Source organism: Trachurus trachurus (assembly GCF_905171665.1).
Source record: "Trachurus trachurus genome assembly, chromosome: 13".
NCBI lineage: Eukaryota > Metazoa > Chordata > Actinopteri > Carangiformes > Carangidae > Trachurus > Trachurus trachurus.
The window spans coordinates 32605670-32631212 of NC_139892.1; the positions used below are offsets into that span (position 1 = coordinate 32605670).

A 25543-nucleotide genomic window follows, 5' to 3' on the forward strand; every position below is an offset into this window, starting at 1 on the left:
ATGCACAGCACGCTGCTCCGCTCCTCCCCGACGAAACACGCCTTCCTGTCCGAGCACCATGGCCCGCTGCAGCCGCTGTCACTGAGAGACATGGAAGCGAAACAACACCCGATAAAGAGCCTCAAGAGCTACCCAGAGACCGGCGGCCGAAGCCTGGCAGCGGCCGCCGGAGGAGACGGAGGAGGAGGAGGAAGTGGTGGTGGTGGTGGTGGTGGTGGTGCGCATCAAGCCGGCTCGGCTGAGATGGAGATGGAGACGAAGATCCAGAAAGCCATCGACTTCAAGGCGGAGGGCCATCGCTGCTACAAGGAGAAGAAATTCCGGGAAGCGATAGGCAAGTACCACCGGGCGCTGCTGCAGCTCAAGGGGGTTCACGTTGTCGACGGGACCACGGGCTCCGAGGTCAACCTGCTGAGCCAAGCCGCGGCCAAGCTGACCGAGGAGCAGCGGAGAGCCGTGGAGAGCACCGAGATCGAGTGCTACGACAGCCTGACAGGTGAGCGACACCTCCACACCCCCCACATCCCCCACATAAAGACCCCCAGACCTCAGTATAGCCTTGAAGTACTGCTGACACCATTGTTCGTTCCGGTTCATCGGGTTCACACTAGCTGGTGGTGGGTTGTAGGTAGGTAGAGCTATTTCTGCAGGTGCTATGGGTTTCTCTCTCAGAGGCAGGTGCAACAACAGTGCTTCTAGATGAGGCTGCAGAAATAGATAGGCTGATCAATGCTATAATAGGTACAGATTTATTGAGAATTAAGGGAGATGTTTTAATGGCTGGCCAAATTAGTGTATTGTTTAGCCCATTGAGGCCATTTGCCAGCCATTACAGAGATCTCAGAGATATCATTGCCATGCTCATTTAGGCTATCCCTTCAAATGGCTTTCATCTTTAATATTTCAAGTATTGTCAGTTCGAGACAAAGAAAAATAAACAGTCACATGGCCAAAAGCCTCATGCAGTTGGAAATTATATATAGGCCATGGCTGTGTTTTCTTGAGATGGGTCCTCCGAGCTGTTATGTTGTAACGTCAACACCTGGAAAAGGGTGACGTGTGATGTGTCTGATGGCACCGCTTTGCAGTGACTTGCAGGGTTAAAAGATTAAGTCGTTACTGTCCCCTCATTCTAGTAGCCTATATTTATACCTCATGTCAGTGCTCAATATAGTTCGGCTTCCAAAAACAATCCTATTATCCACTGCAAATAAGTAATTTTGTAGTGATTATTTCATCAAGTGATCGATACAGTGTCAGACAATACTTATGTCCATCACAATTTTCCGAGCCCATGATATCTTCAGTCTTATCGATCGATATTTAATCGACTTATGCTGAAGTTTTCATATAATGGACAGTGATTTCTCTAGAAGTTTTGTTCATGTATTCTGACATATTATGACAGAGTAGCTAGTGCTACACAAAAATCACTATCAAAACACTTACATCAGAGAATCATTGTCCTACACCTGCAGGGCACAAGAGATGGGTGGAGCGTTATGTGCTAAAGATCATGATGGGTGTAAGAGCAAAATACTTTTGACAAACGGCAAGTAAATGTTACAGTCATCAATGAATTGTGGTGTGAAACAAGAACACTATATGCAGGATATCCGTCTCAAAAGGCCACTTTTCTCTCTGTCACATAATCAGTTAGTAATTTCTACCCAGTACCAGTTTACAGGGGTCACCAGAGTCCCAACAATAAATCTCCCAAGGTCGAGAAGGAACCTTTCATTGGCCTCAGACTTGTACGTTGAAGGCACCGTGATACCAGGTTACTGAAGCAACTAGTAACCTGCTGTTTCACTGTGTAGGCTATACTCTCTTGAGTATTTCAGAAATGTGTAGTTAATTTGGATTAAAAAGACAACTGACCGTATTTACTGTATTTATACACATTATTATTGTAGCCACTGAAGACGGATGATAAATAATGTACGGTCTTAGCTCTGCTGTAAAATCTTAATTACGACCACAGTATGTGCTCAGTATGCAGTGTGAACAGCAGATGATGATCACGAGGAATGTTGGCATCCAGGGGGAGATGGTGGTGGTGATGATGATGATGATGGTGATGATGGTGATGAATGCTGCACGCCGGCACCACAGCGGTTATATCACATCACTTGCACCACCACCTATGTGAGAGCTGAGATTTTGGGGTCATGCGCGTGGAACAACGGGGTCCGTAGTGATGATGGTGTGTGCTGTTTTCATCCCAGGCACTGCCCAGTTAGCCTGCCATGATGCACTGAAGGTCGTCTCCTTCTGCGCAGTATTCACGGCCTGTCTGGAGCCTGTGGGGAGGCCACTGTGGCGTGAAGGAAAGATGGGGGAGGGAAGCCAAAAAAAAAAAGGGGTGGGGGTGGGGGTGGGGGTGGTGGGTTAAATAAGGCAGAAAAAGGTTGGATTTTGGGAAGAAAGGGGAAGTAGAGGATCTTTAGATATGGTGGAAATGAAAAGCAGAAAGGAAGTCAGAGTGTAAGAGGGAAAACAGCGTGGAGAAGAACAGTGGAGAGCTGTAAACGGGGGAGGAGGAGGAGGGAGGATGGGACTGCTAGCACGCGACAGGGGGGCATATTTACCATGGCAACCATGAATGGGCCTTTTCCCCTGTATTAATACTGTTCATAGCCTCCTCTCCCTGCTGCTTCAACCAAGAGTGTGTTGCACATGCGCACTCGTGCACATGTACGCACACGCATGCACAAAGAAACCTCATATCAACCTGTCTTTGCCAGCAGTGATGTCCTCATGGACCACAGTAGCATATGTGCTTTACCCTGAGATGATGATCATAATACAGCCTGTGATTCATATACGATTTCCTTGTGTGAACCATTGAACTGACTCCCACTGAGGGGAAGAGCAACAACCGAGTATTTGAACGGAAAGGATCATTTATATTCTGCATACACACTAGACAAAATGTGCTGAAAATTGTATGAACAACCTTGTTCTTATTACATAACTTAACAAGGGGAGAAGAACAGTCACGCATCATTACAGCGCACATAACCTTATTACTGTGTAATGTTAAACACAAATCATATAAAATCATTCATTCATTCATTAACAAAGAATATTGTGGTGTGTAGCAGAAAACACAAAAAAAGGATCACTTATATAATCAATATGTTGATCCGTGCCTCGGTGTTTTACAGCTTATTTCCTGTATCTCCCACTTCAGAACAAACTGCTCACAATCATTTAGATTCGTTTTCTAAATGGGCTATACGTTCTTAAATTGCAAGTAAGTGAAACAGGAGTAAACTCGTGCATTTGTTGGGGAGTATTTTAAGCCGTGGTTTAATACATATTTAGTGCTGCTAGTGTTTTCAGCAGCAGGAAAGTGTATGTGGGAGTGACTCAAAATAATCTACACGACGGTGCCAGTATTTATGGTAATGAAAGAACATGTCACCCAGAGAAAGCGTCGCCCATTGATGTGTTTTAAATAGTTTTTTAACAGCGATGCAATCTATGGCACGGAGGAGTAAGATATCAGGCTTTGTCGACACAGGCAGCACTTGTTGGTAGAATAAATTAATTGTTGCTTTTGGTCTATTAATGGGGACAGTATGAAAAATACAGACAAATATTGACAGCTTGTAACTCAGTAGAGGAAATTGGCTTCTCAGGTCATGTTGTGACAAAATACTCTCCCTGAAATATCATATTTGTGCCCAAATAAACATTTACAATGCTACCTCAAATACTTAAGGACATACAGTACAGTACGAGTAGCAAGCAACAAAAAAAGCAAAACAAACAAACTAATAATGATGACTTTCATCAACATTTCTCCGTATACTTTTCCAAGGCAGGTAGATTGATCCTTCCATAGTTTTTCTGTGGATTCAATCTTGTCTTCTGTCTCAGACTGAGTCCATGATGTTGAGATCAGGGCCCTGTGGGGTCCAGACCATCTGTTGCAGGACTCCTTGTCCTCCTTGCTGCTTAAAGTGGCTCTCTATGGCTCTGGTTGTGTGTTTAAGATCACTTTCATGATGCAGAATTAATCTGGACTGACCAGAAATGATCTGATCCGAAGGTTTGCTACGTGGTGGATAAAAATCTAAACAAACTTTTTCAAAGTACTGAATGTCTTCTTTAGTTTGAAACCATTTGGTTTTACCACAACACTATATGTCCCACTGGATGTGATTTGTATGTTTGTCCTTTGTGTATTGTAGTAGCTCAACTGTATATAACCTTTTTGTGTAACCAGGTAATCTAATTCACATCAAGATCTGCGTGAGTACAACAGAGAGAATTTCATAATACAGCTACAGCACGTCAAAATAATGCTGTGATAATCTTCCATCCACCTCTACACATCTTCATCAGCTGTGCTTAAACCACCTCTTACTTTCTTCAAGTCAACCCTGCCACAAAATATGATATATGCATGATGAGATCATATTCAAATGATTGTGTTGAGCAGGTTATTAGGAAGTCATTGTGGATTCTGTTGACCTAAATACAGTCAGCGACCGCGTTACTATGTCCACACCCTCGTAGCCTCACAGGCTCTGAGGTGTGTTCCCAGTGAGTCCATAAGGGTTTAGGGCTGTCCCAATGTAAAACCATAAAGGGCATCTCACAGACTTCCTCATCCCTTCATGCACACTTTCTGCAGGTCTGCATTTCTGCAGACGTTGCCTGAGGGAGTTAAAAATGGTGAAGAAGGGTGAATACAGTACGTGTGTAAGCAAGAAAGGAACGAATGCTGGTGTTCACACTACACAAAGAAGGTTACATGGAAGTATGATTTGGTCTGCTTTTGCATATAAACACATAGGTCAATGGTGATTCAGAGCAAGAACTGTGTGTGGTATCTGTCTATAATGGGGTGATGATGAAATTAAAGCATGTTTACATCAGCTCTTATCCAATCTGATTTCTTTGGACCAGCAACTTCTACAGTAAAGCAAAATGGCAGTACATTTTGTAAAAAAAAAAAAAAAACTAAACAAGTCTTTAGGAGAAAGAGAAGCATGTCAGAAAATCTTCCAGTGCTGAGTGACTCTCACTGACTGACATTAAGCAGTGACTCACTGGGTGCATAATAATCTGGCTGCAGCCTTTGTTGTGTGGCTGCACCTGCATGGTTACCCAGCGCTCTGCTGGGGAGACAGTGGTCACACTGGTTACGAGTGAGGAGCTGCCATTTGATTGGCCGGCCGTCTGTGGCTCTGACGTATAATGGGAGAGCAACAAGCAGAGTTTGTGTCTTTGTGTCTCTGCTCTGTGTGTATGTGTGGCAAGAAAGAAGGACAGTTGCTTTCAGCGCTGGTCGTCCTGCCACTCTCTCTGTACCCGCTGCTGACATTGCTGATTTAGTGTTGGCCTGTTGTGTATTGGTTCTGTTTTCTTGTCGTCTTGACTTTGTTGTGATGAGGACGAGCTTTTTCTGTCACTTTTGTGGGTCTTGCACTGGTGGAAAGTGCACTCATCTTAAAGAAAAAGTACAGTTTTCAGGTATTTCAACATTTGTGATTTTATCCAACTATGCATTGTGATGCACTGCTGTAGATTGAACTAGAGCTGCAGCGGTTAATCGATCTGAGGATTGATAGAAGATTAACCAGCAACTATGTCAGTTCTTAGTTAGTTATTGCCACATCAGCCAGCTAAAACAGTAAAAAAAAAAAATTATACATTAAAGGGACTACGAGGACTTTCGGAAAGCGAAGTGTTTTCACACTACATTTCCCATGAGCCTCTGCGCGCATGGTGAAATTCTTGGACCGGCGCAAGACGGACGAAAGCGAAAACATTTGCCAAGAATGTTTTAATTCATCAAGAACGAAAGTCGGAGGTTCGAAGACGATCAGATACCGCCGTAGTTCCGACCATAAACGGCGGGCTGCGTTATTCCCATGACTCGCCGGGCAGTGTCCGGGAAACCGAAACTAGGAAATGCTGGGCGAGTCGACCACTAAATAATAACAACAAAATAACTATAAAGACAAAACGATATATTTATAGAAAATTGTCCCATTAACAAGTGTGGGTAACGTAGATTCATCCACATTAATATGAGACTTTTTTATAACCCCAAAAAAACTCCTCGGGGCCACTTTAATAGTAATTCAGTATTATTACATACAATAGTAATACTCTGAATCCTCTTCTAATTAATTCATTAGCCTACATTATATCATTAATTAATTAATTAATTAATTACACTGAGGTAAAAAAAACAAGATGCCAAGATTTAAGTTGAGGAAAAAAATAAGAAAGGAGGACCACATATACTTATTATAAGTTAATAAACATATTAGCACCAACATTAACATTAACATCACCTGTCAAAAAGAAAGACGATGGATGATGAATGTCCTATTTGCTGCGAGTGTGTGTCCCTGCAGGGCCGTATCTAAATGGGGTACACCACCACCACCACCTGTGTCTGTGTCTGTTGCAGTTCAGTGTTGCAACATGTTGGCCAGAGGCAGCCCGCCCTCAGCCACCCACCATCACAAGCACGTCGAGAGACACATAGAGAAATAATAGATGTGACTGCAGTTTGTTTGCTCTTTTTCCTGATATTGATCGCGAAGGAAGCGCTTTCCACAACGGGAAGAACGGCAGTTTCCTAAAACAGATGACATGTAGACTCATATCAGGCCGTTCGGAGGCTCTAGTAAGTTCTAATCTGTTCCAATGCACATCAGGAAGTGCACGGAGAACAAAAACGGGGGAGCAGTATGATGTGATCCTGTGGCGAGAGCGATCAGTATGACTTTTCATTAACTCCTGCTCGCTCTGATCTCTGCCTGAAATCTCCCTTTGTTCCTCCTGACTGGCTCGATCTTTGAATGAGTCATAAGTCAGTGCCTTGGGAGAGAGGCAGCGGGTGGTGGGGAGGCGGGGGGTGTTTGTTTCATAACACCATCCACCTTTTTATTCAGCTCTGTAGCTGCCACAGTTGCCATCCTGATGATCCAGTCATTTCCACCCACTCATCACATTGAAGGGAAAAGATTGTTAAAATAATGAAAATAACAATCTTTTGTATTTACACGCAGAGGCAGTTATGGTGTTAGATAATTTAACCTTAATAAAACTGACTGCTACTGACCAACCAGTAAACAAACCATTTTCCGTCTGATGTTTGTCGACACCCGCTGGGCTGTTGTTATGCTGTTTATGGCGTCTCATGCTGCTTCGACTGTTTATTTACAGTAAAGGAAATAAAATGTGTTGACAATAGCACCAAGCTGCGATTAGTGGGATACGAGCACACAGGCTGACTGAAACTCCTCTTTGAGCTGATTAATTGGTTGGTTGGACAGAAATGAGCAAGGCAACTTGTAAATGTCAGACTGCATATTGGGGAAACGTAATGATTGTTTTTAATAATTTCCAGATTTGTTCTGGTTGAAACAATTCATCATATAATGGAGACAATCGTCGTAAATGAAATGAAATGAAATGAAATAGATAAACAATAAAGAAAGAAATTATGAAAATCGTTGTTACTTTACTACTATCACACTATAATTTAATTTCAGCAAATGTGTCAATTTGAAACTGTAGGAGAATTAAAAAAGTGAGCATATATTTGGCTGTGGTAATATTCACCTTTGAAGATTAATATGCTGAGCATGTTTGCAGAACAAACATTCAGCAGAGATGGAGCAACAGTATAATCCATTTGGAGCTGTGTAGTGTCAACCTGATGAATGTACATCCAGTATTCTCTCTCTTTTAGCTCAGTTTTTGGTCTCTACCGACTCCTGAAGGAAATGTCCAGCTTTTTTTTGAAGCTCCTCATTGTTCCAGTGATGTTGTTGGTTGAAAAACTAAAACAATGACCTGAAACAACACTACGTATAATTGTTCCTTAGAGCTGAGGGGAGCTGCAGAGTCCAGTAACAATTGAGGATTTGTTACTGTGAATACCCTTTTTCACATAATGCGTAGTCATTTGGTCCATTGTTATTGGATAAACACAAAGCTGATACAGACCAGCATGTAATTCTGGTCTGTTTAAAATCTTCTAAATGCAGTGACAAAAACATCATAATAATTTTCTGCACAGCAAACCCAAAGATTTGAAAATTCACACATTTTGCAGGGTCACATAATGAAGACCCTTTTCTGAATGCGTTTGCGTCCTGAATCGAAAACCTCAGCAACATCTGACCAAGGCGGTCAATTAACTTTTGACCCATGACATGCAATTACAGGCCTTAAATGAGCCTTTAATGGGCCTGTTGGTGACACCAACATCTGTTATTTCTGGACCCAAAATAAAAGCCCTTCCTTTGTTGTAGTGCCATCGTAATGATTCATATAGTGTTACTGCACCACTTCCTCCACAGCCCTCAAGATTTACCACATCACAGCCTCGAAGCCCAATCTCACTTCAGATGCAGGACGCCATGCAGCGGCAGCCCCACATTAGAATAACGTCAGCGATGTGTAACACCACAGATGGGGTGATTTCACCAGTCCACCCTGACCTACTGCTAGTGAACAGTCAATGTCTACTTACAAAAGCAGAACAGAGTATTCCTCCCTTTCATCTCCTGCCAGCTCCGTCACCAGGGGACGTGGTGGTGGAGCGCATATAAGATAAAGGCAGAAGAAGAGCGTGAGGTGAGGTGGGGAGGACATGGGGGAGAAGAATGCAAGATGGAGCGGTTAAGATGAGGAGAAAGCAGCAGTCGGGGTGCTTTGTAGAGCAAGAGATGCACTGGGCAATGTGCTGGTGGTGGGAGGATGGAGGAGAAAGAGATGCCATGTGAGGAGGGTGAGGTGGGGAATGGGGGAGGTTTTGGTTGGTGTTTTTCTTCCCCTCTGTGCATGTGCGTCTGCTATTGGAGGGGTGGCCAGAGCAGAGCCGTGGGAACGTTGTGTGCCAGAGCTGCAGATGGCCGTGGCATAGCTGTCAGGGGTACGACTGGCACTCCCTCTACTGTACCGCTAACACTGTACGGTCCTTCATATACCAGCTGAATTACCTCACCGCTGAGAGGGGGAGACATGATTTAAAGGATGGGGGAAGGGGTGAGTCCATATAGAAAGGATGCACAGGCTGATACGGGGGAGGAAGTAAAACCAAGGGAGCGGGAGAAACTGGACAGAACTCTTAAATATGAGGGGATTATACGACAGAGGAGGGAGGGTACGACTGTAAAGGAGATTGACAAGAGGGGAGTGAGAGAGAGAAAAAGCCTGGCTCGATGACCTCCAAGTAGTGAAGGGAGAGTTTTCAGAAGTGCATTTGTATTATTTTTTCATTGGGGAGGGGACAACGCTGAGAAATGCAATCCAGACCAAACTGATTTATATCACACCCTTGACAGGCCCAGATGACTCCTGTCAAAAGAGTAAATAAGATTCAGTCATCTGTCAGGAAGAAAAGGAAGAGATCGGACAGGCGGTGAGTCAGAGAGATGGAGGGGGAGGCCGAGAAGAAAAGGGACAAAAAGAAAAGACCACCCAACCTATTTTTAAAATGATAATGCATCATATTCTTTGTGTTGAAGCTCTATAGGGTTCTCAATTTGGGTTAATCATTTTAGTTTTAGTTTGATTTTTATGGAAACAACTAAAGTTATGAACGTTATAATCATCAATATTAATATTTAAGCCTATTGCTCAACAAAACAGGGACCCAAAAGATGAGTTCATAAACAAGGCCGAGGCCTCAAGCTAGATTTTAATGTATAGTATGCTAACTTAGGCTACTGACATTAGCAGGTGTAGTGTTTCACTTGTCCACTAGTTCAACATGTTAGCATGCTAGCAGTTACTAATTAGCATGAAAAGTGAAGCACATCTAATGGTGAACATCATTCATATTGCAGGTGTTTCATCAAAGAGTTTGAGTTGTAACATAATTCAATTCAATTCAATTCAATTCAATTCAATTCAATTCAATACTTTATTTCGGACACAGCGGCGGTCCATAGAACAATAAAAAAAAGAGTGATTACAAACAGATTTATTACAAGACAAGCATCAACTCAGGAAAATAAGGCCTTAGCGCAAAATGCCTATTAAAAAATACATTTCTTATTATGTCATATGTCACAGAAATGAAATGCTACAAAAGAAAGAAATCACATAGAAACAACATGTATTGACAGATCTTCTCCAGTAGTTATGGCAAATTCTAATTCACAATCATAAGTTATTGTAATGCCCTTCATGATTTGATCTGTCTAATATGTGTTTGATTTTGAAATGTTATCTGCTTTCATATGGACCAACAAAATGAAAGTGGCTATCAAAGCGTTTTTTAGTCCTTTGTTGAAAGTCATGACATCAGCTGAGGGAAAACTGAAACAGATGCCCTTTCCTGACGCCCTCAGAGAGGGTGAGAGCAAGTGCGAGAGGAAGATAGAGAAATGCTGAATATTCATCCCCACCCCAGTAAGCCATTGGTAATGAGAATTTACTGAAGCTATTTGTACATATCTAACACCCCGTGCTCCGACGGACAGAGCAGAGTAAACCAATTGGCTGTTTATATTTATCTGTGGAGCTCCGTGCTGATAAAAAGCCATGTTGGTCTCTATCTGAGCTTCCCCTGCTCCGGCCTGACACTCATTGCTTCATTACATGCGCTGCCAGAGGTTGACATTGAAAGCTTGTCCTTTACACCCTGTTTGTGACAGCAGTGAAATGTAAAGGTTGTGTCGAGCCTGTTTTGCTGATCCAGCTCCTAGGGGGTTGTGATCTTCAGCTGAGTGGATTGGCCTGTTTCGATAAAAGTAAATAAAAAATGAAGCAAAATTTGGAGTTTGAATAAGAAATGTAAAGCAGCTTTGATGAAAGATTTGTAGATAAAACATGTATTTAGAGAGAGAGGTGCTCTGTTGTTCCTTTCAGTAAATATTAACCTACTGTACAAAAGAATGTGATTTTTTAAAGTCTGTTTCCTTTCTTTCTTTCTTTCTTTTTGTTCAATAGGCTACTCATACTCATTGAGGGTTAAAATGATTTTCGCAATGCTTTGACCTTTGTTGAATTACCCAAACTTCAACGCTGCACTTGGATGTTTTGGTGGATGTTTGGTTTGCTTCATAGTTGTGGTTCACTCTCTCCGCTCTCAAAAGTTTTGTCTCCCTCTGCAGCTGTTTTCGGCTCTAAAATCCTCCTGCACATCGCCTGCTCAGCTCCAAATGGCAGAAAGACAGTGTTCATAATTAGCAAGTGAACGTGGTGGAGCATTTAGCAGCTGAGGAAAACATAAAGCTTAGCTTGTATTGCTCTGCCAGAATATAAGTCAAAATGAGTTGGCTAACAACTTCACTTTATCTACTTACTGTAAAAGCTGATAGCATGTCATTGTTGTTCACAGCTTGTTTATACTGGTCCCGTGTTTTCAGAAAATCTGTTTCTGGCTGCCAACGTGTGGCTGTATCATTTTTTTTTTTTTTTAGAAATTCTGAAAGCTCGTGCATTAGAGATTCATTTACTTCAAGTACTTAGTGGGGGAGGCTCTATACTACCTCGCAGATTAAGGCTGACTCCATGAAATTTTCCGAGCCAAGCCATTTGGCACTTTTCTCTGTTGACCTTTCCAAGCTCTCTCTCATCTATCTTGTTACTGCTATAATGCACAGAGCACGTTTATCAAGGCAACTGAACATAGATTATCCGGACACAAGTGGACTGATATCAGCAAACACAGCTTTAATTTCACTTGACAATATCTGACTGGAGAGTCGGTGGGTTATGTCATGCTGTTGGGCAACAGCAGAGGAAGGTAGCCAAGGATCTGCTGAGCTGAAGGCACGAGTCTGTTCAGTGTCCACAGTTGACATCACCAATCTGATAATGGCCCAGCTAAGGGCCACAACAAAATTATATGCCTGTCAGGGATTCAACTAAAGCTATAACCTCGACAGAAGTCTCCTTAATGGTTATGAAACTGCACTTATCTCCTATTTGAATGTCTGCTTTTACTCGGCACAGTAAAAGTAATATGGATAGTCCCAGCTCCTCAATTGGCCCTCAGACACTTAATGATATGAAGCAGCTTAGTATACCAGTTGTAATGAGTTAAATAAAACCAAGACTTCATGAACTGCCCCTTATTTCCTTTAGTTTCCACACCAAACTCCATAAAGACCCACTGTGAGCGCTGTGGGCTTATATTACAGACCAGAGGAAATTGCTCAGCCCAACTTCTGGAAACTGCAAAGTGCCACAGAGAGCATTAAATGATTTCATCTTTGGTGAAGTCATAGAGAAGATAGCTTCCTCACTTGTATAAATATTTAAGTAGATGAGCATTAATCCTGAGTCAGCGACTATTTTAGGAGAGCAGCACAATGTGAGAGAGTGGAAATTGATAAAGTAAGGTAGAAGATAGACACACAGCCAGACCCCACTGTGACTCACGAGCAGGGGTGTGGAAATAGATGGAAACACTCACCACGCTGTATGATCGAAGTTAGAGATCTTCCCTTGTATAGACCGCACAGTGAACACTAGTGGTTTCATTTGTGCACTGCCTCCCTCTGCCCGCCGCTCCCTGAGATCTAACAGAATAATCTGGTTACTTGATTACCCTGCTCCCCTGCTGGGTAATCCATTAAAACATAACTGATGTACCAGCAGTTTCCAGCCATGTTGGGTAGTGTCAGTGTAATGAGGGACTCGACGTGCCGGCCGTTTTTAGCTTATTAATTAACTGAAATTGTCATTTTGGCACTTTGGTTTCTGTAGGAATGAAACCAGCAACATTTAATATGTTGACAGTGAAAACACCTCTCACTATCCTCTACTTCTACTTATTATTCTAAAAGGGTTACTCTCCCTCGTAGCTGTAGTGTGTCATTATTTAATGAACATGAATTAGCTACATTTGCTGTGTCTCCTCTTTGAAGTAGACAAATGAAACTAGATAGTTTTCATGTTCACGTGAAATTCTCCTTCTAAATGAGCTGATTATAATAGTTTTAATATTTGATTTTATGTATATGTGGCTGTCAGCAGTTTTGGCACTGTTGCCAGTTTTTTTAGTCAGTATAGCACTTCATCATCAAGTGGGACATATCAGAAGTTTTTTTTCTGATCAGTTTAACCAAGTTATGGTCTGAATGAGTGGATATGAGCAGCACATGAGCTAAGCTAACCTGCTGAAACCCTACACTATATTTAATAGTTGTGAGGGCGCCACTGAGCCGGGAAAGAAAGCAAAAAAAGCACATTTTCACTATATCAAATTATTCCTTTAATCCAAGCCTGGAGTATTCAACACTGATGGAGATTTGCCAACCAAGTCAAATCTCTTTACTCACCACAAACATACATTTCTCCTTGCCTTTACCATACTCACACTAAACACACAGTGTTGCACGCTCATTGAAGATATACACTGACTCATTTGCGAGGCTGGTGCCGGTACTCTACATTTGCAGCTATACCCCCAGAGGGGCTGCCGAGGCCTCCGAGATGCACACAGTCAACCATGAGCAAGAGGAGTGAGTAATTATGAGATTTCTTTTAACACCATATGGAGGTGCGTCGGCCCTCTGCTACTGTGACATGTAATCAAAGAGACTTGTTCTAAGTAAATGTTATTTGATGACACTGTGAGCTTTTTCTCCCTTGCGTAGGAATAAATTACTGATGCCCTATGGATGTGACAGCAATTTGAAAAAGATGAGACATAAGGAAATCAGACTTTATTGAAGCTGCAGGATACAGACAAACAAACAGAATCTATATTTGTGTGTGTGTGTATAGATAACATATAGGTTTGACCACTACACCAGAGAGACTAAAGGTGCAGGGAGAGCAGAGTGGGTGAGGAGGGGGATGATAATGCAGGTGGTGGCTGAAGTGGGAGTCCGTGCTGTGTCATGTCAGTGCAGTCGAGGCCTTGTGATCGAGCGAGCCAGGAACTGTAGCGCTGTCCCTCTCAATAACAGTGAAAGGCATTTGCAAAAAAAAAAAAAAAAAAACGCTTTGGGTGGAGCTATTCTTAGTGGAGAGAGCGCCATCGCTGTCTGAGAGCCACCATGTCAGCATGTTGGGTCAGATTCTGCTCCAAAAATGTATGTGAGGCAGTTTCATGATGAGGATGATGATGATGATGAGGATGATTATACAGAGCTTATTTTATCTCGATAAATGAGTCTTTTACAGGAGTGCGACATTTGCAAATGGGAGAAGGGGCGAGAGGAAGGCGGAGAGCGGCCTTCGCTTCGAGTGGAACGGACAGAGAGAAATGGAGGGAGGGGAAGGACGAGGGTCAAAGATGGATGCCGTTGCAGGGGGTGTGCGAGCGCGTCACCGAGAGCGATGGGTCTCTCCCTCCTGCCATTATCTTCCCGCAGAACTAATTACAAGGTGATGGACAGCCGACTAATCACCAGGGTCACGAGTGGCTTTAAATTAGCCGGATCGCGGTGTGGCGCCTGGTGTGATGGAGATAGACAGGAGGAGAGGGGAGGGAGGAAGGGAGAGAGGGGAGGAGAGGGGAGGGTGATGGGGTGATGCACAAAAAAGAAGAGGAACAAGTGAATGACAAATAAGCAGAAGAAAAAGTGCATTCACACTGACAGTTCTTCATCTCCTCTTGTCTTCTACCTCTCATAAAGAAACTATTTCCCCTCGGCTGTTGCTGAATTCTGTTTTGTCACTGCTGCTTCTATCTCTGTCTCTATCTCTGTCCTCTCTTGTCTAATTTCAGCTTCCTGCATCTCTCTCTCTCTCTCTCTCTCTCTCTCTCTCTCTCTCTCTCTCTCTCTCTCTCTCTCTCTTATTCCTCACAGGCTTTGGTGCTCTGTTTGCTAAATGAAAGCGAGTCTCGATGCAGTCTCTCTCTCTGTTTTGTTTTGTTTTTCTTTTCTTTTTTTTCCTGTCATGATGCTTCAGGCAAACCAGCGGGGTTCCTGAGCATGTGTTAACCACTCCCACACTCACCGCACCTCTCATTTGAGAGTCAAGCAGCGGAAAGACACACAATTGCATGAAAACAGGCACACACACACACACACATGAACCCACATTCACACTTGACAGCTGCCTTTGCACCGTGGGTTTTCTCCCCTCAGCTTAGAAAGTCTGTTACATTTTCCTGCTCCTTCCTTTTTGTTCCTGTTTCCTGTGTTTCGTCGTCTTCTGCCACGTCTTAAAACCTGGCAGTGACACAGATGTTCCTCAGAAAGAGAAAACAAGACTTTCACTCATGACCAGTGATGGGAATAACGGCGTTAAAATAAACGGCGTTACTAACGGCGTTATCTTTTTCAGTAACGAGTAATCTAATTACTATTTCCACCGTTACAACGCCGTTACCGTTACCGACAATTAAATGAGGCGCGTTACAAACTACTTTGAAGCCGTTGTCCTCCGACTTGGCTCATCTCATCTCAGACACAGAAGCTGCTAAACTGTTGTTGTTTTTTCCTCCTCTCCTTTGGTGAGGGGAGGGGGGAGGAGGGAGGGACGAGACAACCGCATAAGTGATGATGATTGGTTGAGGCAGAGTAAGGTTTCATGCTAAGCCAATCAGAGGCAGTGTTCAGTTTGTACACAAACCACACACGCACGCAGTTTAGCCTCACACACACAGACTAGCAGAGGGAAGCTGCCGAGATCGGAGGGAAAGTGGAAACAGACACTACTTTAATCTCCCTGAGGTAAAAGACAAGAACATGTGAGGTGTAGCTACATTATGTCCCGGAGCGAAGTGTTTGTCCTGAGCTTCTGCTCACCTGACTCTGTGCAGCTTCTTCATTAAATCCAAACAGTCCGACACAGCGACGCTCTGCTCCTCTTGACTCTAAAGTCTCTGTAGCTCATCAGCTGGAACTCTTCCAGAGCAGCTACAGCAGTGTTGTGACCTCAACCATGGTTGGTGAGAGCAGAAATGTTGTTGTTGTAGTGAAAATGGGCGGGCTCGTGAAGACGCGAATTTACACAAAGTCAAAACGAGCGATAAATCGCATTTCTCGCGTATCTCGCGTTTGGTCGCGCGTATAAACTCGAGCGAAAAAAAAGCGTTCCTCGTGTTTGGCGGGAAGCCCCTTGCGGGTCTTCCCGCCAAACACGATGAAAAGGACGAAGACGCGAAGGTCCCGTCGCCATAAAAGAATCGGGTGTAGCGTCGCAAAAAAAAAAAAGTCGCGTATACCGCGTCTCGCGCCTAATCGCGTCTCGCGCCTAATCGCGTCTTTGCGTCACGGCCTTTTACACCGCGGACGTAACGAATAAACGGTGACGGTGTGAACGAACAACATAGAACAGGACCAGACGTGGCGTTGTTTCCTCTTTTCACCTACAGCTCCACTCTCCCTTACTTACACTAACTACTGTTATTGTTGAGGCCAGATAATTGTGGGATTTGTAGTTTTTGACCAATCGTGTGCTCTTTCTTTTTGTGATTTTTCCGGTTCACACATGTTTGTTTTTTTTAGGGGCAAATGCAAGTGAAATGCTCGCCCATGGTGGGCATAAGAAAATGTAAGACCTGTCTAAAATTATTTAAGACTTGAACACAATAATTCAACAAATTTAAGACATTTTAAGACCTAAAATTTTGATTTTCACATTTTAGACTTTTTAAGACCCCGCGCGCATACCCTGTTATTTCATATAAAAGTTTAAGTGCATACATATTTTATGATGCTGTGTATTATATATTTAAGACCATCTTAGAATTTTCTAATAAATTTAATACTTTTTAAGGCCTTAATTTTAGATACATGAATTTAAGACTTTTTAAGGATCCGCAGATACCCTGTTGTGCGCTCGCAGCAGGACAGATAATCAGATGGATAATCGGTAAAGTTAATAATTTCACTTAATGTGGCCATGAATAAATTAATTTCGATGTTTCGCCTGTTATTAAACGCAAATCTTGAATAGGTCTCCGCTGTTTTCACATTTAAAAAGGTCTTTGTTGTCTTTGTACAGAGACAATATGAGATTTGCTTGTAGCCACAGCACTGTAACCTATTTTCATAGGCACACCAGCCTCGCTTTCAATAAAACACACACTCGCATTCCATAATTGCGATCAGTGAAATATATGAAAACAATAAAATACAATTTAAAAATGAGAGAAAAAAAATCCAAATTCTTCGACATATTTAAACTTAAAAAAAAGAAAGAAAAAGTAACGCAATAGTTACTTTCCCTGGTAACTAGTTACTATTATAGTGAAGTAGTGGAGTTACTAACTCTTATACACTTATAACTAATTACTTTTTAAAAGTAACGTTCCCAACACTGCTCATGACGCAGCGTCACATGAAGCCCCAGCTTCTTCTTCTTCTGTCCCTGTGCTCACATGACGAGACAAATCTATCTGCCTTGTCTGCACCACTCTGTTCCCTTTGTGCCGTCTCATGTCTCATTATTCGTCCTCTCTCATTTCTTTCATCATGTACATGTGCAGGCTGTGGGTAACTCTGTAACTCAAAACAAAAAGCTAAAAGCTAACTCTGATATTATACTGACTTCAGATTTCCGTAGAAAGATCAGAGTTGGAGGTCAGCTCAGCCCTGCAGCTCTGCAGCTGACACAGTTGTAGCATCCTGCCCGTGGTCACGCAACATGGATGGATGTTACTTTAGGGGCTTTTACGTAACAAGGGCTGTGTCCAACAGCGAGTTTTCTCCTTCCATTGCTTTGTCATTTCCCAAATCCCAAGTTGGATTCTCTAGGAACGAAGGTGGAGCTAGATCATGTTGAGCATAAACCATCAATATATATATATAAATCAATTGTCAAAATAGGCACAGTGTCTGTCAATTGACTGATTGATCAATTTGACATTTGTTATGGCCACCTGCGTCACCAGATAACAGCAAATATATTGAACAATTCACCTAAACTATGGCAGGCAGCTGTGACAGAAGAAACCTGTTTTGGATCAAAAGTGCTGGATCATAGCTGGAGAAATATCACAGTTATGCTAAAATAATAACATAAACATTAATTACAGATCTGTGACTGGAGGCAAACTGATGAGCTGCATGAGAGCCAGCTGTGCTATACCACCCATCCCCCAGACCCACATCTGTAGCCTACAATCTGCCTCTTTTACTGTAATACTTCCTGACTGCGCTATTGGAAGTATACTGTCGATGTAAAGACACAGAAGGATGTGAATGTGTGACTTTGTGTCAGATTTGATTATGCTCATTATTACACATCAGCTAAGCAGTGAAATCTGTGTGTTTTGGTCGAATCTACTGGCAGCACGAGCTTCCAACCGCCTCATAACTAATAATAACACAGATGGAAACCCAGAGGAAGCAAAACAACAAAGATTTACTCAGTGTAGCTTTTATTCATTTTTTTACTTGATTCAAATCATGTCGCTGTACAGTCTCATTTCCTTGTGTATACAGTATAATATTATATAACATATAAAGGTAATTAATGTTACAGTAATCAACACAGTCTGTCTATAAAATGAACTCTCCTCTCCACCTCCTTTTCTTTCTTTCTTTGCAACCATGTCCATTATTATTTTCCAGAAACCACTGCGTGATCGCTCCAGCCACACCTCTCCTATGATGCGTGACACACAAACAGAAACCCTGACACACACACACGTGTGTCCCTCTTTGCCCGGGACACCTTGTCTGCAGCGGTGATATTTCTCTGCCGTTTTTGTCGTGTCTCCGTCTGTCTGCGACCCTGCCCAGCCTTTCTCCGATGATCCCGTCATTATCACACCCTTAATGCATCTCACCACACTTTAGATTCCCTCTGGCTCGCCATCCATCTGCCTAATGGGCTGGCAGGGTGCGGCCGGGCCACGCTGCCTCTGTGGTGTGTGTGTGTCTGTACAGTCACGTCTCTTTTTAACCAGCACACAGCTCGTGCACAGTCACCAGTTTGTGATTCACTGTGTTGTTGTCGCTGTATAGCTTCTCTAGAAGAACCGTGAACCCACAGGTGAGGATTTCTAAATAAGGCCACAAAACAAATGACAGAGGCTGATGCAGAGTCCGATGTATTGTTATTATAATGTCAAGTAGCTTCAGAGAACACAGGTTTCAGCTCGAGCACTGCTGAGTTCATGTGTTTATTGAAAGGAAGGAAACAGTCATAAAGTTCTCCATAAACATTTTTAATATAGTTTTTGAATAGTTTTCACTTAGGAAACTTGAATTTCCTATTTTAATTTATGACTTCTGGAACATTTTCAAATTGGAATAAATTGAAGTTGCACAAATTGAAAGTTGGGAGATCACCTCACAAATGCAGGTAAATGATTTTCAAGGGAAAATATCTGAAGCCTATAAATTCAGTCTTCATTTCTGCCATTTGTTTCTTAATTCTCCCTCTGATTTTTATTGCTGGCAGTGAAACACCATTTAGACTTTTTGGGTTAAAATTACATTCCTATTTTAACCAGCACACAGCTCGTGCACAGTCACCAGTTTGTGATTCACTGTGTTGTTGTCGCTGTATAGCTTCTCCGTGGGTGGTTGTTGTGTTATCAACCCCTTGTTTATACACCCACTTCTTTGTTTTGCAGCCACCTGTGTTACCGACGGCGCGTTTTCACATCTGTCCTTGACACTGGAGACTGTGTATCTGCCGTGTGCGTCTTAGATGTGTGCGTATTATATGCATTGAGTACGTTGGTTGGTGTGCGAGCCTCTGTGAACTCTGTAACTGCGTCAGCCATTAGGCCATTATGGGGTGTAACCGAATCCCCTGAAAGCTCCCGTCGGCTCCCGTCCACTGCTGCAGGCCGATAATGGATGGGTGTGTGAAGGGATGAGGGCAGTCATGTTGTAGCCGGCCGGTTGTAAAAACAAATAGAGGAGTGGAGTCTGTAGAGAGGTGGAGGGCATCTGAGGTGATTCCCACTGTACCGGGCCGAGCAGAGTTACAGCTTTCACCTCACTGCTCTGTGCTGCTGAGTCATGCACAGTTTTCAGCCTTCTTTTTTTATTATGGTGTGTGTGTGTGTGTTGATGATGATAAAGTTAATGTGCATTTTATAGCTTGTCATGCACAAAGAGTTTGAAATTATGAGAAAGAGAAACAGTTTATTTCAGCAGTAAAAGATGGAGCTTTACGTTTTTATTGAAAGGGTTTTTTTTTTTTTACTTATCAGCAAAACCAACATTGTTTTCAGTGATTTACAAACATGAGCAGCCAGAAACTCCTACAGGATTTAAACAAAGCCAGAAGCTACTTGAGCTTGTTTGGGAAGAAAGAAAGAAGGGTACTGATAAAAAATAATATTACCCCAGCAGTCCATCCATCCAAATAATAAAGTAAACTGTTGACTTTACTCTCAGCCCTCAGCTCACTGTCACAAATAAGGGTTGAAATAAACTGGAATGAAATTATTTATGTCCGAGTGTTTTCATCACAATGTAATGTTTTGTAAGACCATGTGAAGTTCATGTCTACAGCCGTGTCTTCAAGTAGGGATTACACACATACACACACACACACACACACACACACACACACACACACACACACACACACACACACATGCAATACGCACAATACCCTCCATGCATTCTCCAGACACCTGCAACTTCAACCACCAAATACAAAATACATTGACTGTTATTGAATTGGCCCATCCCCTTGTGACCATGAATGAATTATTTAGTGTTTTGCTCTTGCTGTTGACAGGCAAGGCCAGTGTGTGTGTGTGTGTGTGTGTGTGTGTGTGTGTGTGTGTGTGTGTGTGTGTGTGTGTGTGTGTGTGTGTGTGTACAAGCCCATTAGTCCTGCTCATATGATGAAATACTCAGTCCTTTACCACCTCTCACTGAATTTGCTTTTTGTCCAAGCTGTTCCTCACACACACACACACACACACACACACACACACACACACACACACACACACACACACACACACACACACACACACACACACACACACACACACTGTGGTTCAGTGGTAGAGCTTCACTGTCTCCACCTGTTTTTCACCCACCCGCCTTTTCTCCTCCCCCTCAAGTCTCAGAGTTCTCACCTCTTGTCCTCCACTTCACCCCCAACTACCCCTAAATACTCCTCCTCCTCCTCCTCCTCCTCCTCCTCCTCTCCTATCTGCCTCTCTCCTTCTCTGTCTCTTACTTCTGACTCACTCTGCCTCTCAACTAACAGTCCCTGACTCATGTTATTCACAGTGCTGTCTGTGTGTCAAGGGCAGACTGGGAGGAGAGCGAGAGAGAGGGATAAAAACAAATCAAATGAGGGGAGGGAAAGAAGGGTGTGAGCGCTGTAGGAGATGTGACTGCAGGGGAAATAATTTTTGATATCTCATCAGATGGATTAAGACCGTTGCAGGAGGCGAAGGAGTGAAGCAGAGCCTTGAGTGGTGGTGATCATCAGAGGAATTGTGTTTGAGTGATCAGATATCTGAGCAACGAGCAGGCTCTTACTGTAAGAGCTGTGGTGGACTAAAAGCCGTGTGTGTGTGTGTTTGTGTCTTTACTAATGCAGTTATCTCAGACTGAGCTGATCTCAGAGCTGTTGAGAATCGCTTCAGGGAAGCAGCGCTGCAAGTCACACATACACAGTGTAGGATCGATGACGTCAGATAAACACTGATCCTTTTAGTTCTTGATGTTGCACTTTTTCAAAGGGTAAAGTTCATTCAGGTCTCACACCAAAGCTCTTATCTGACACCCTGCACTTGATCTCTCCATCACCCCCCCCCCTCTCCTGCTGCTGCCCCTCTTTTCCTCCTCTCTCACTGCCTGCAGGACTTACAACACATCTGCCAAGTCAGGGAAAGAAAGACTTAAGACACCCTCACACTATTCACTCCCTCATCTTCCTCCAGCTGCATTTTCATCCCCATTCTCCTACTGTATTTCACACGTGGAGCTCAACAGCAGCGTGTGGAGAGTGGAGACGTATCTGCTGGTGCTGGTGCTGGCACAACTTTTTTGTTGTCTTCTGCTCCCTGTGAGACATTAGTGTTGGCTATTTATAGTCCGCTCGCTGCCATCCTGAGGAAGTACTGTGGAGGCTAAATTTCACCATGGCTCTATTTAAAAGTCCCAGAGTGAGACATCAGCAAATTATCAACGTCTTTGTTTTTCACTCTTGGGACCCCACTTGTCTCCACTAAAAAATGACTTGAGGGCGGCGTCTTATTTTATCCTTCATTACGACCATTAGAGCTGTTTTACTACTTACTTACCCTTACTAACTACTAACCGGTTCCCTGTCTCTTCCTCCGTGCAGCGTGTCTGTTGCAGTCGGAGCTGGTGAACTACGAGAGGGTGAAGGAGTACTGTCTGAAGGTGCTGAGCCACCAGAGAGACCACTTCAAGGCCATGTACCGCGCCGGCATCGCCTTCTATCACCTGGGTGACTACGAATGTGCCCTACGTTACCTGCGTGACGCCAAGAACCGTGAACCCACAGGTGAGGATTTCTAAATACAATCACAAAACAAATGACAGAGGCTGATGAGTCAGATGTAGTGTTATTATGTCAAGTAGCTTCAGAGAACACAGGTTTCAGCTCGAGCACTGCTGAGTTTATGTGTTTATTGAAAGGAAGGAAACAGTCATAAAGTTCTCCATAAACATTTTTAATATAGTTTTTGAATAGTTTTCACTTGGGAAACTTGAATTTCCTATTTTAATTTATGACTTCTGGAAAATGTTCAAATTGGAACAACAACATTGCACAAATTGAAAGTTGGGAGATCACCTCACAAATGCAGGTAAATGATTTTCAAGGGAAAATATCTGAAGCCTATAAATTCAGTCTTCATTTCTGCCATCTGTTTCTTAATTCTCCCTCTGATTTTTATTGCTGGCAGTGAAACACCATTTAGACTTTTTGGGTTAAAATTACATTCCTATACCTTATTTTTGTTGTTGAAATGTTGGTGAGAGCTGCAGTCTATCAGCTCCTCAGTATTTCTAAAAAAAAAAATCCTGACAACTCTGCTGTGTTGTAGTCGAAGCCTTTACAGGTGCTCTGTGCAGTTACACAGTTTACATTCATTGGGTTTCCTAGAGATGGAGTGTGTGTGTCCTTGAGTAACTGTTTGACTGTGTTTATGGTTTACATTTGCTACGTCTTCTTCATATTCTGTGTCAGTACATTGTTTTATTAGCTTTGTTCTTCCAATCTTTATTTCATTATAGGGTCTATATACAGTATATCATGCTACCCCTGTGCCTCTTTGTGCACATAGAAGATACAAACAAACCTCAATCCACTCTTTAATAACCACATTGCGACAAAAATCGGTAGCTTTTCTTTAAGTCTGACTTCAATTCAGTTCTGTAAGTCATATTTTATCAGAGATGTCACATTTAATATGGAGACATTAGCCTTGCTGGATGCAGGAGTTTCTCACTGACATAGTGACATAGTGCACTAAAGTCAACAAGCTTGGCTGTGTAAATAAACAATGCAGAGCTCATTGTAAACTCTGTTTTAACATCAGAGGGTATGTGTGTAGATGCAGCATGAGGTGACTGTGATGTAATCCCAGTTAAAGTATTTAACCTTGGATTAAACTCTTTATTATAATAGATATCGAGACATTTTTACTCCTGGTGCCACATTTTAGCTCCGTCATAACCAGAGCCTTTGTACCTTTATTTTTCCTGATATGAAAGAAGCTTAAATTTAACTGTGTGATCAAATGAGATGAGACTCCTTTTTGAATTTCCTCCCTTTGTGCCTCACGTTCATCCCAGACACCAACGTGCTGCGGTACATCCAGCTGACAGAGATGAAGATGAGCAAGAGTGGACAGCGGGACCGGGAGAGTGGCAAAGAGACGCAGGGCTAACCCCTCGACCTTTTGACCCTCCTGACCCCTTCGACCCCCCCCCTGACCCTACGAGCTGTCCCAGATCGACCCTCCCTCTCTCCGCCTCCTCCATCGACTCCTCCGACAGCAGCACAGCCCGCAGACAAGAAGAGACAGACCCGACCGCCCGCCCGCCAGCGATGGGACAAAAATGGAGGGGACGGCATATCAGGAGCTGTCTACGACGACCCATCACCCTCGTCCCTCTCCTCCCTCCTCTTCCTCTTCTTCCCCCCGTCTCTCCCTCAGGTGCTGTGGTTCCTCTCCTTAGACGCAGACAGCCGAGCAAACATAAGAAGAAAAAAAACAACAACAAAACGACAAAAAAACAAGGAAAATGCTGTATTATACTCATACGAAACAGTCGTTGTGGTGGACTGAAAAAGGAGCTTCAAAACATACATATAAATAATGGACAGCTGCGTGATTTAGTAAACATTTTAAAAACATAAAAATGCATTTTGTTTCATCTCTCTCGCTCTCTTCTTCTTCTTCTGGGCCTTCTCTCTCTCTCTCTCTCTCTCTGTCTTATGTCAAAACCTTGAGGAGAATCTCGGGGTGGGGAAGCTCAACCACATGGGGAGGAGGGCAGGGGGGGTGTGTGCAGAGGCAGTTCAGAGCATTAGCAGGGGATTGACACATATCAAGACCATAGCCCAATTTGATTGTACATCCTATACCCCCAACTGGGCCCACCCAGGCCCTTTAACCCAGACTAATGGGACAGACTAGAAACCTTCCATCGAGTAGAGAAGAAGCCTCTGTGCGTAAACTATCACTCTTCTGTCTCACTTTTGAGCTGCATCTCAGTTTCTGGACTGTGTTTTTTTTTTTTTTTTTTTTTTTTCAATTCAAGGGCTAATTCAAGTGTTTGTAATCTGTTAGGTTTTTTTTTTTTTTTTTTATTATTATTTGCTTTCGGTGTTTGTTCATCATACTCAGTAGTACGTGATCAGTCAGGTGATCTATTGTGGATGCTGGTGTGTCTTGACTCTGTTGTCTGAAGCCCCTCCTTGGTCCTGTGTCGTCGTTGATGTTGTTGAGACTGTCAAAGCCCCTCCCTCCCTCTCTACCATCACACCCCAACCCCCCAACCCCCTCCCCCACCCCCACCCCCGTTCTCCCGTCAATGATGTCACAACGGAAAATAGCCAATAGGAATCGGAGCTCCATCAAACCGCCGTTGGCTACAGTATATGGAGAGCCACAAAACTATAAAGGTTCACACCGAGAAACACTTTGAAGTTTCTGAACCGAGGTCCGACCCCCTTTTTATCGCTGATGCTGAAGCTTCCCAGAAATCGACACCACACCGGGCGAGGAGACTCTGGGCAGCGTTAGTGCAGGGAAAACAATCACACACTTCTGTCCTGACAGTACAAAACCTCCATCTTGGAGCACTCAGCTTTAGTGCACTTCAACAAGAGTGAGCCATTTGAGATTTCCTCTTCTTACAATTTACTGTACGTCGATAGACAAGGACAGATACCGTAACACACAATGTTAGCATTAGACATTACTGACGATATGGTGTCCATGACCTAGCTCTCTAAAGAAACGTACATAATTTACCACTGCTTCTCTTGTGATTTGTGAAGCTGAATCATTGATAATGCGAAAATTGCTTTTATAATAGCTTTACCACTGGTTTAAATCTGCCTGCCCTGTTCTGCAGAAGGTCGGATTGACGATTTGTGAAAGCATGACCTGAATTTCCCATTCCTCTAATGCCATGAAACCCAGTTTCCTCTCTCCCGTGTGCGAGCC

General features: G+C 43.1%; 1 protein-coding gene across 1 annotated transcript; it reads left to right on the top strand.

The window, feature by feature from the left end:
• Positions 1–23875, top strand: ttc9b (tetratricopeptide repeat domain 9B; the record flags this gene model as incomplete). Its single annotated transcript, XM_083984657.1, has 3 exons — positions 1–496; positions 22183–22365; positions 23661–23875. 3 exons carry the CDS (start codon positions 1–3, stop codon positions 23753–23755), a joined length of 774 nt encoding a protein of 257 aa, XP_083840783.1. The 3' UTR covers positions 23756–23875.
• Positions 23876–25543: the final 1668 nt, after the last annotated feature.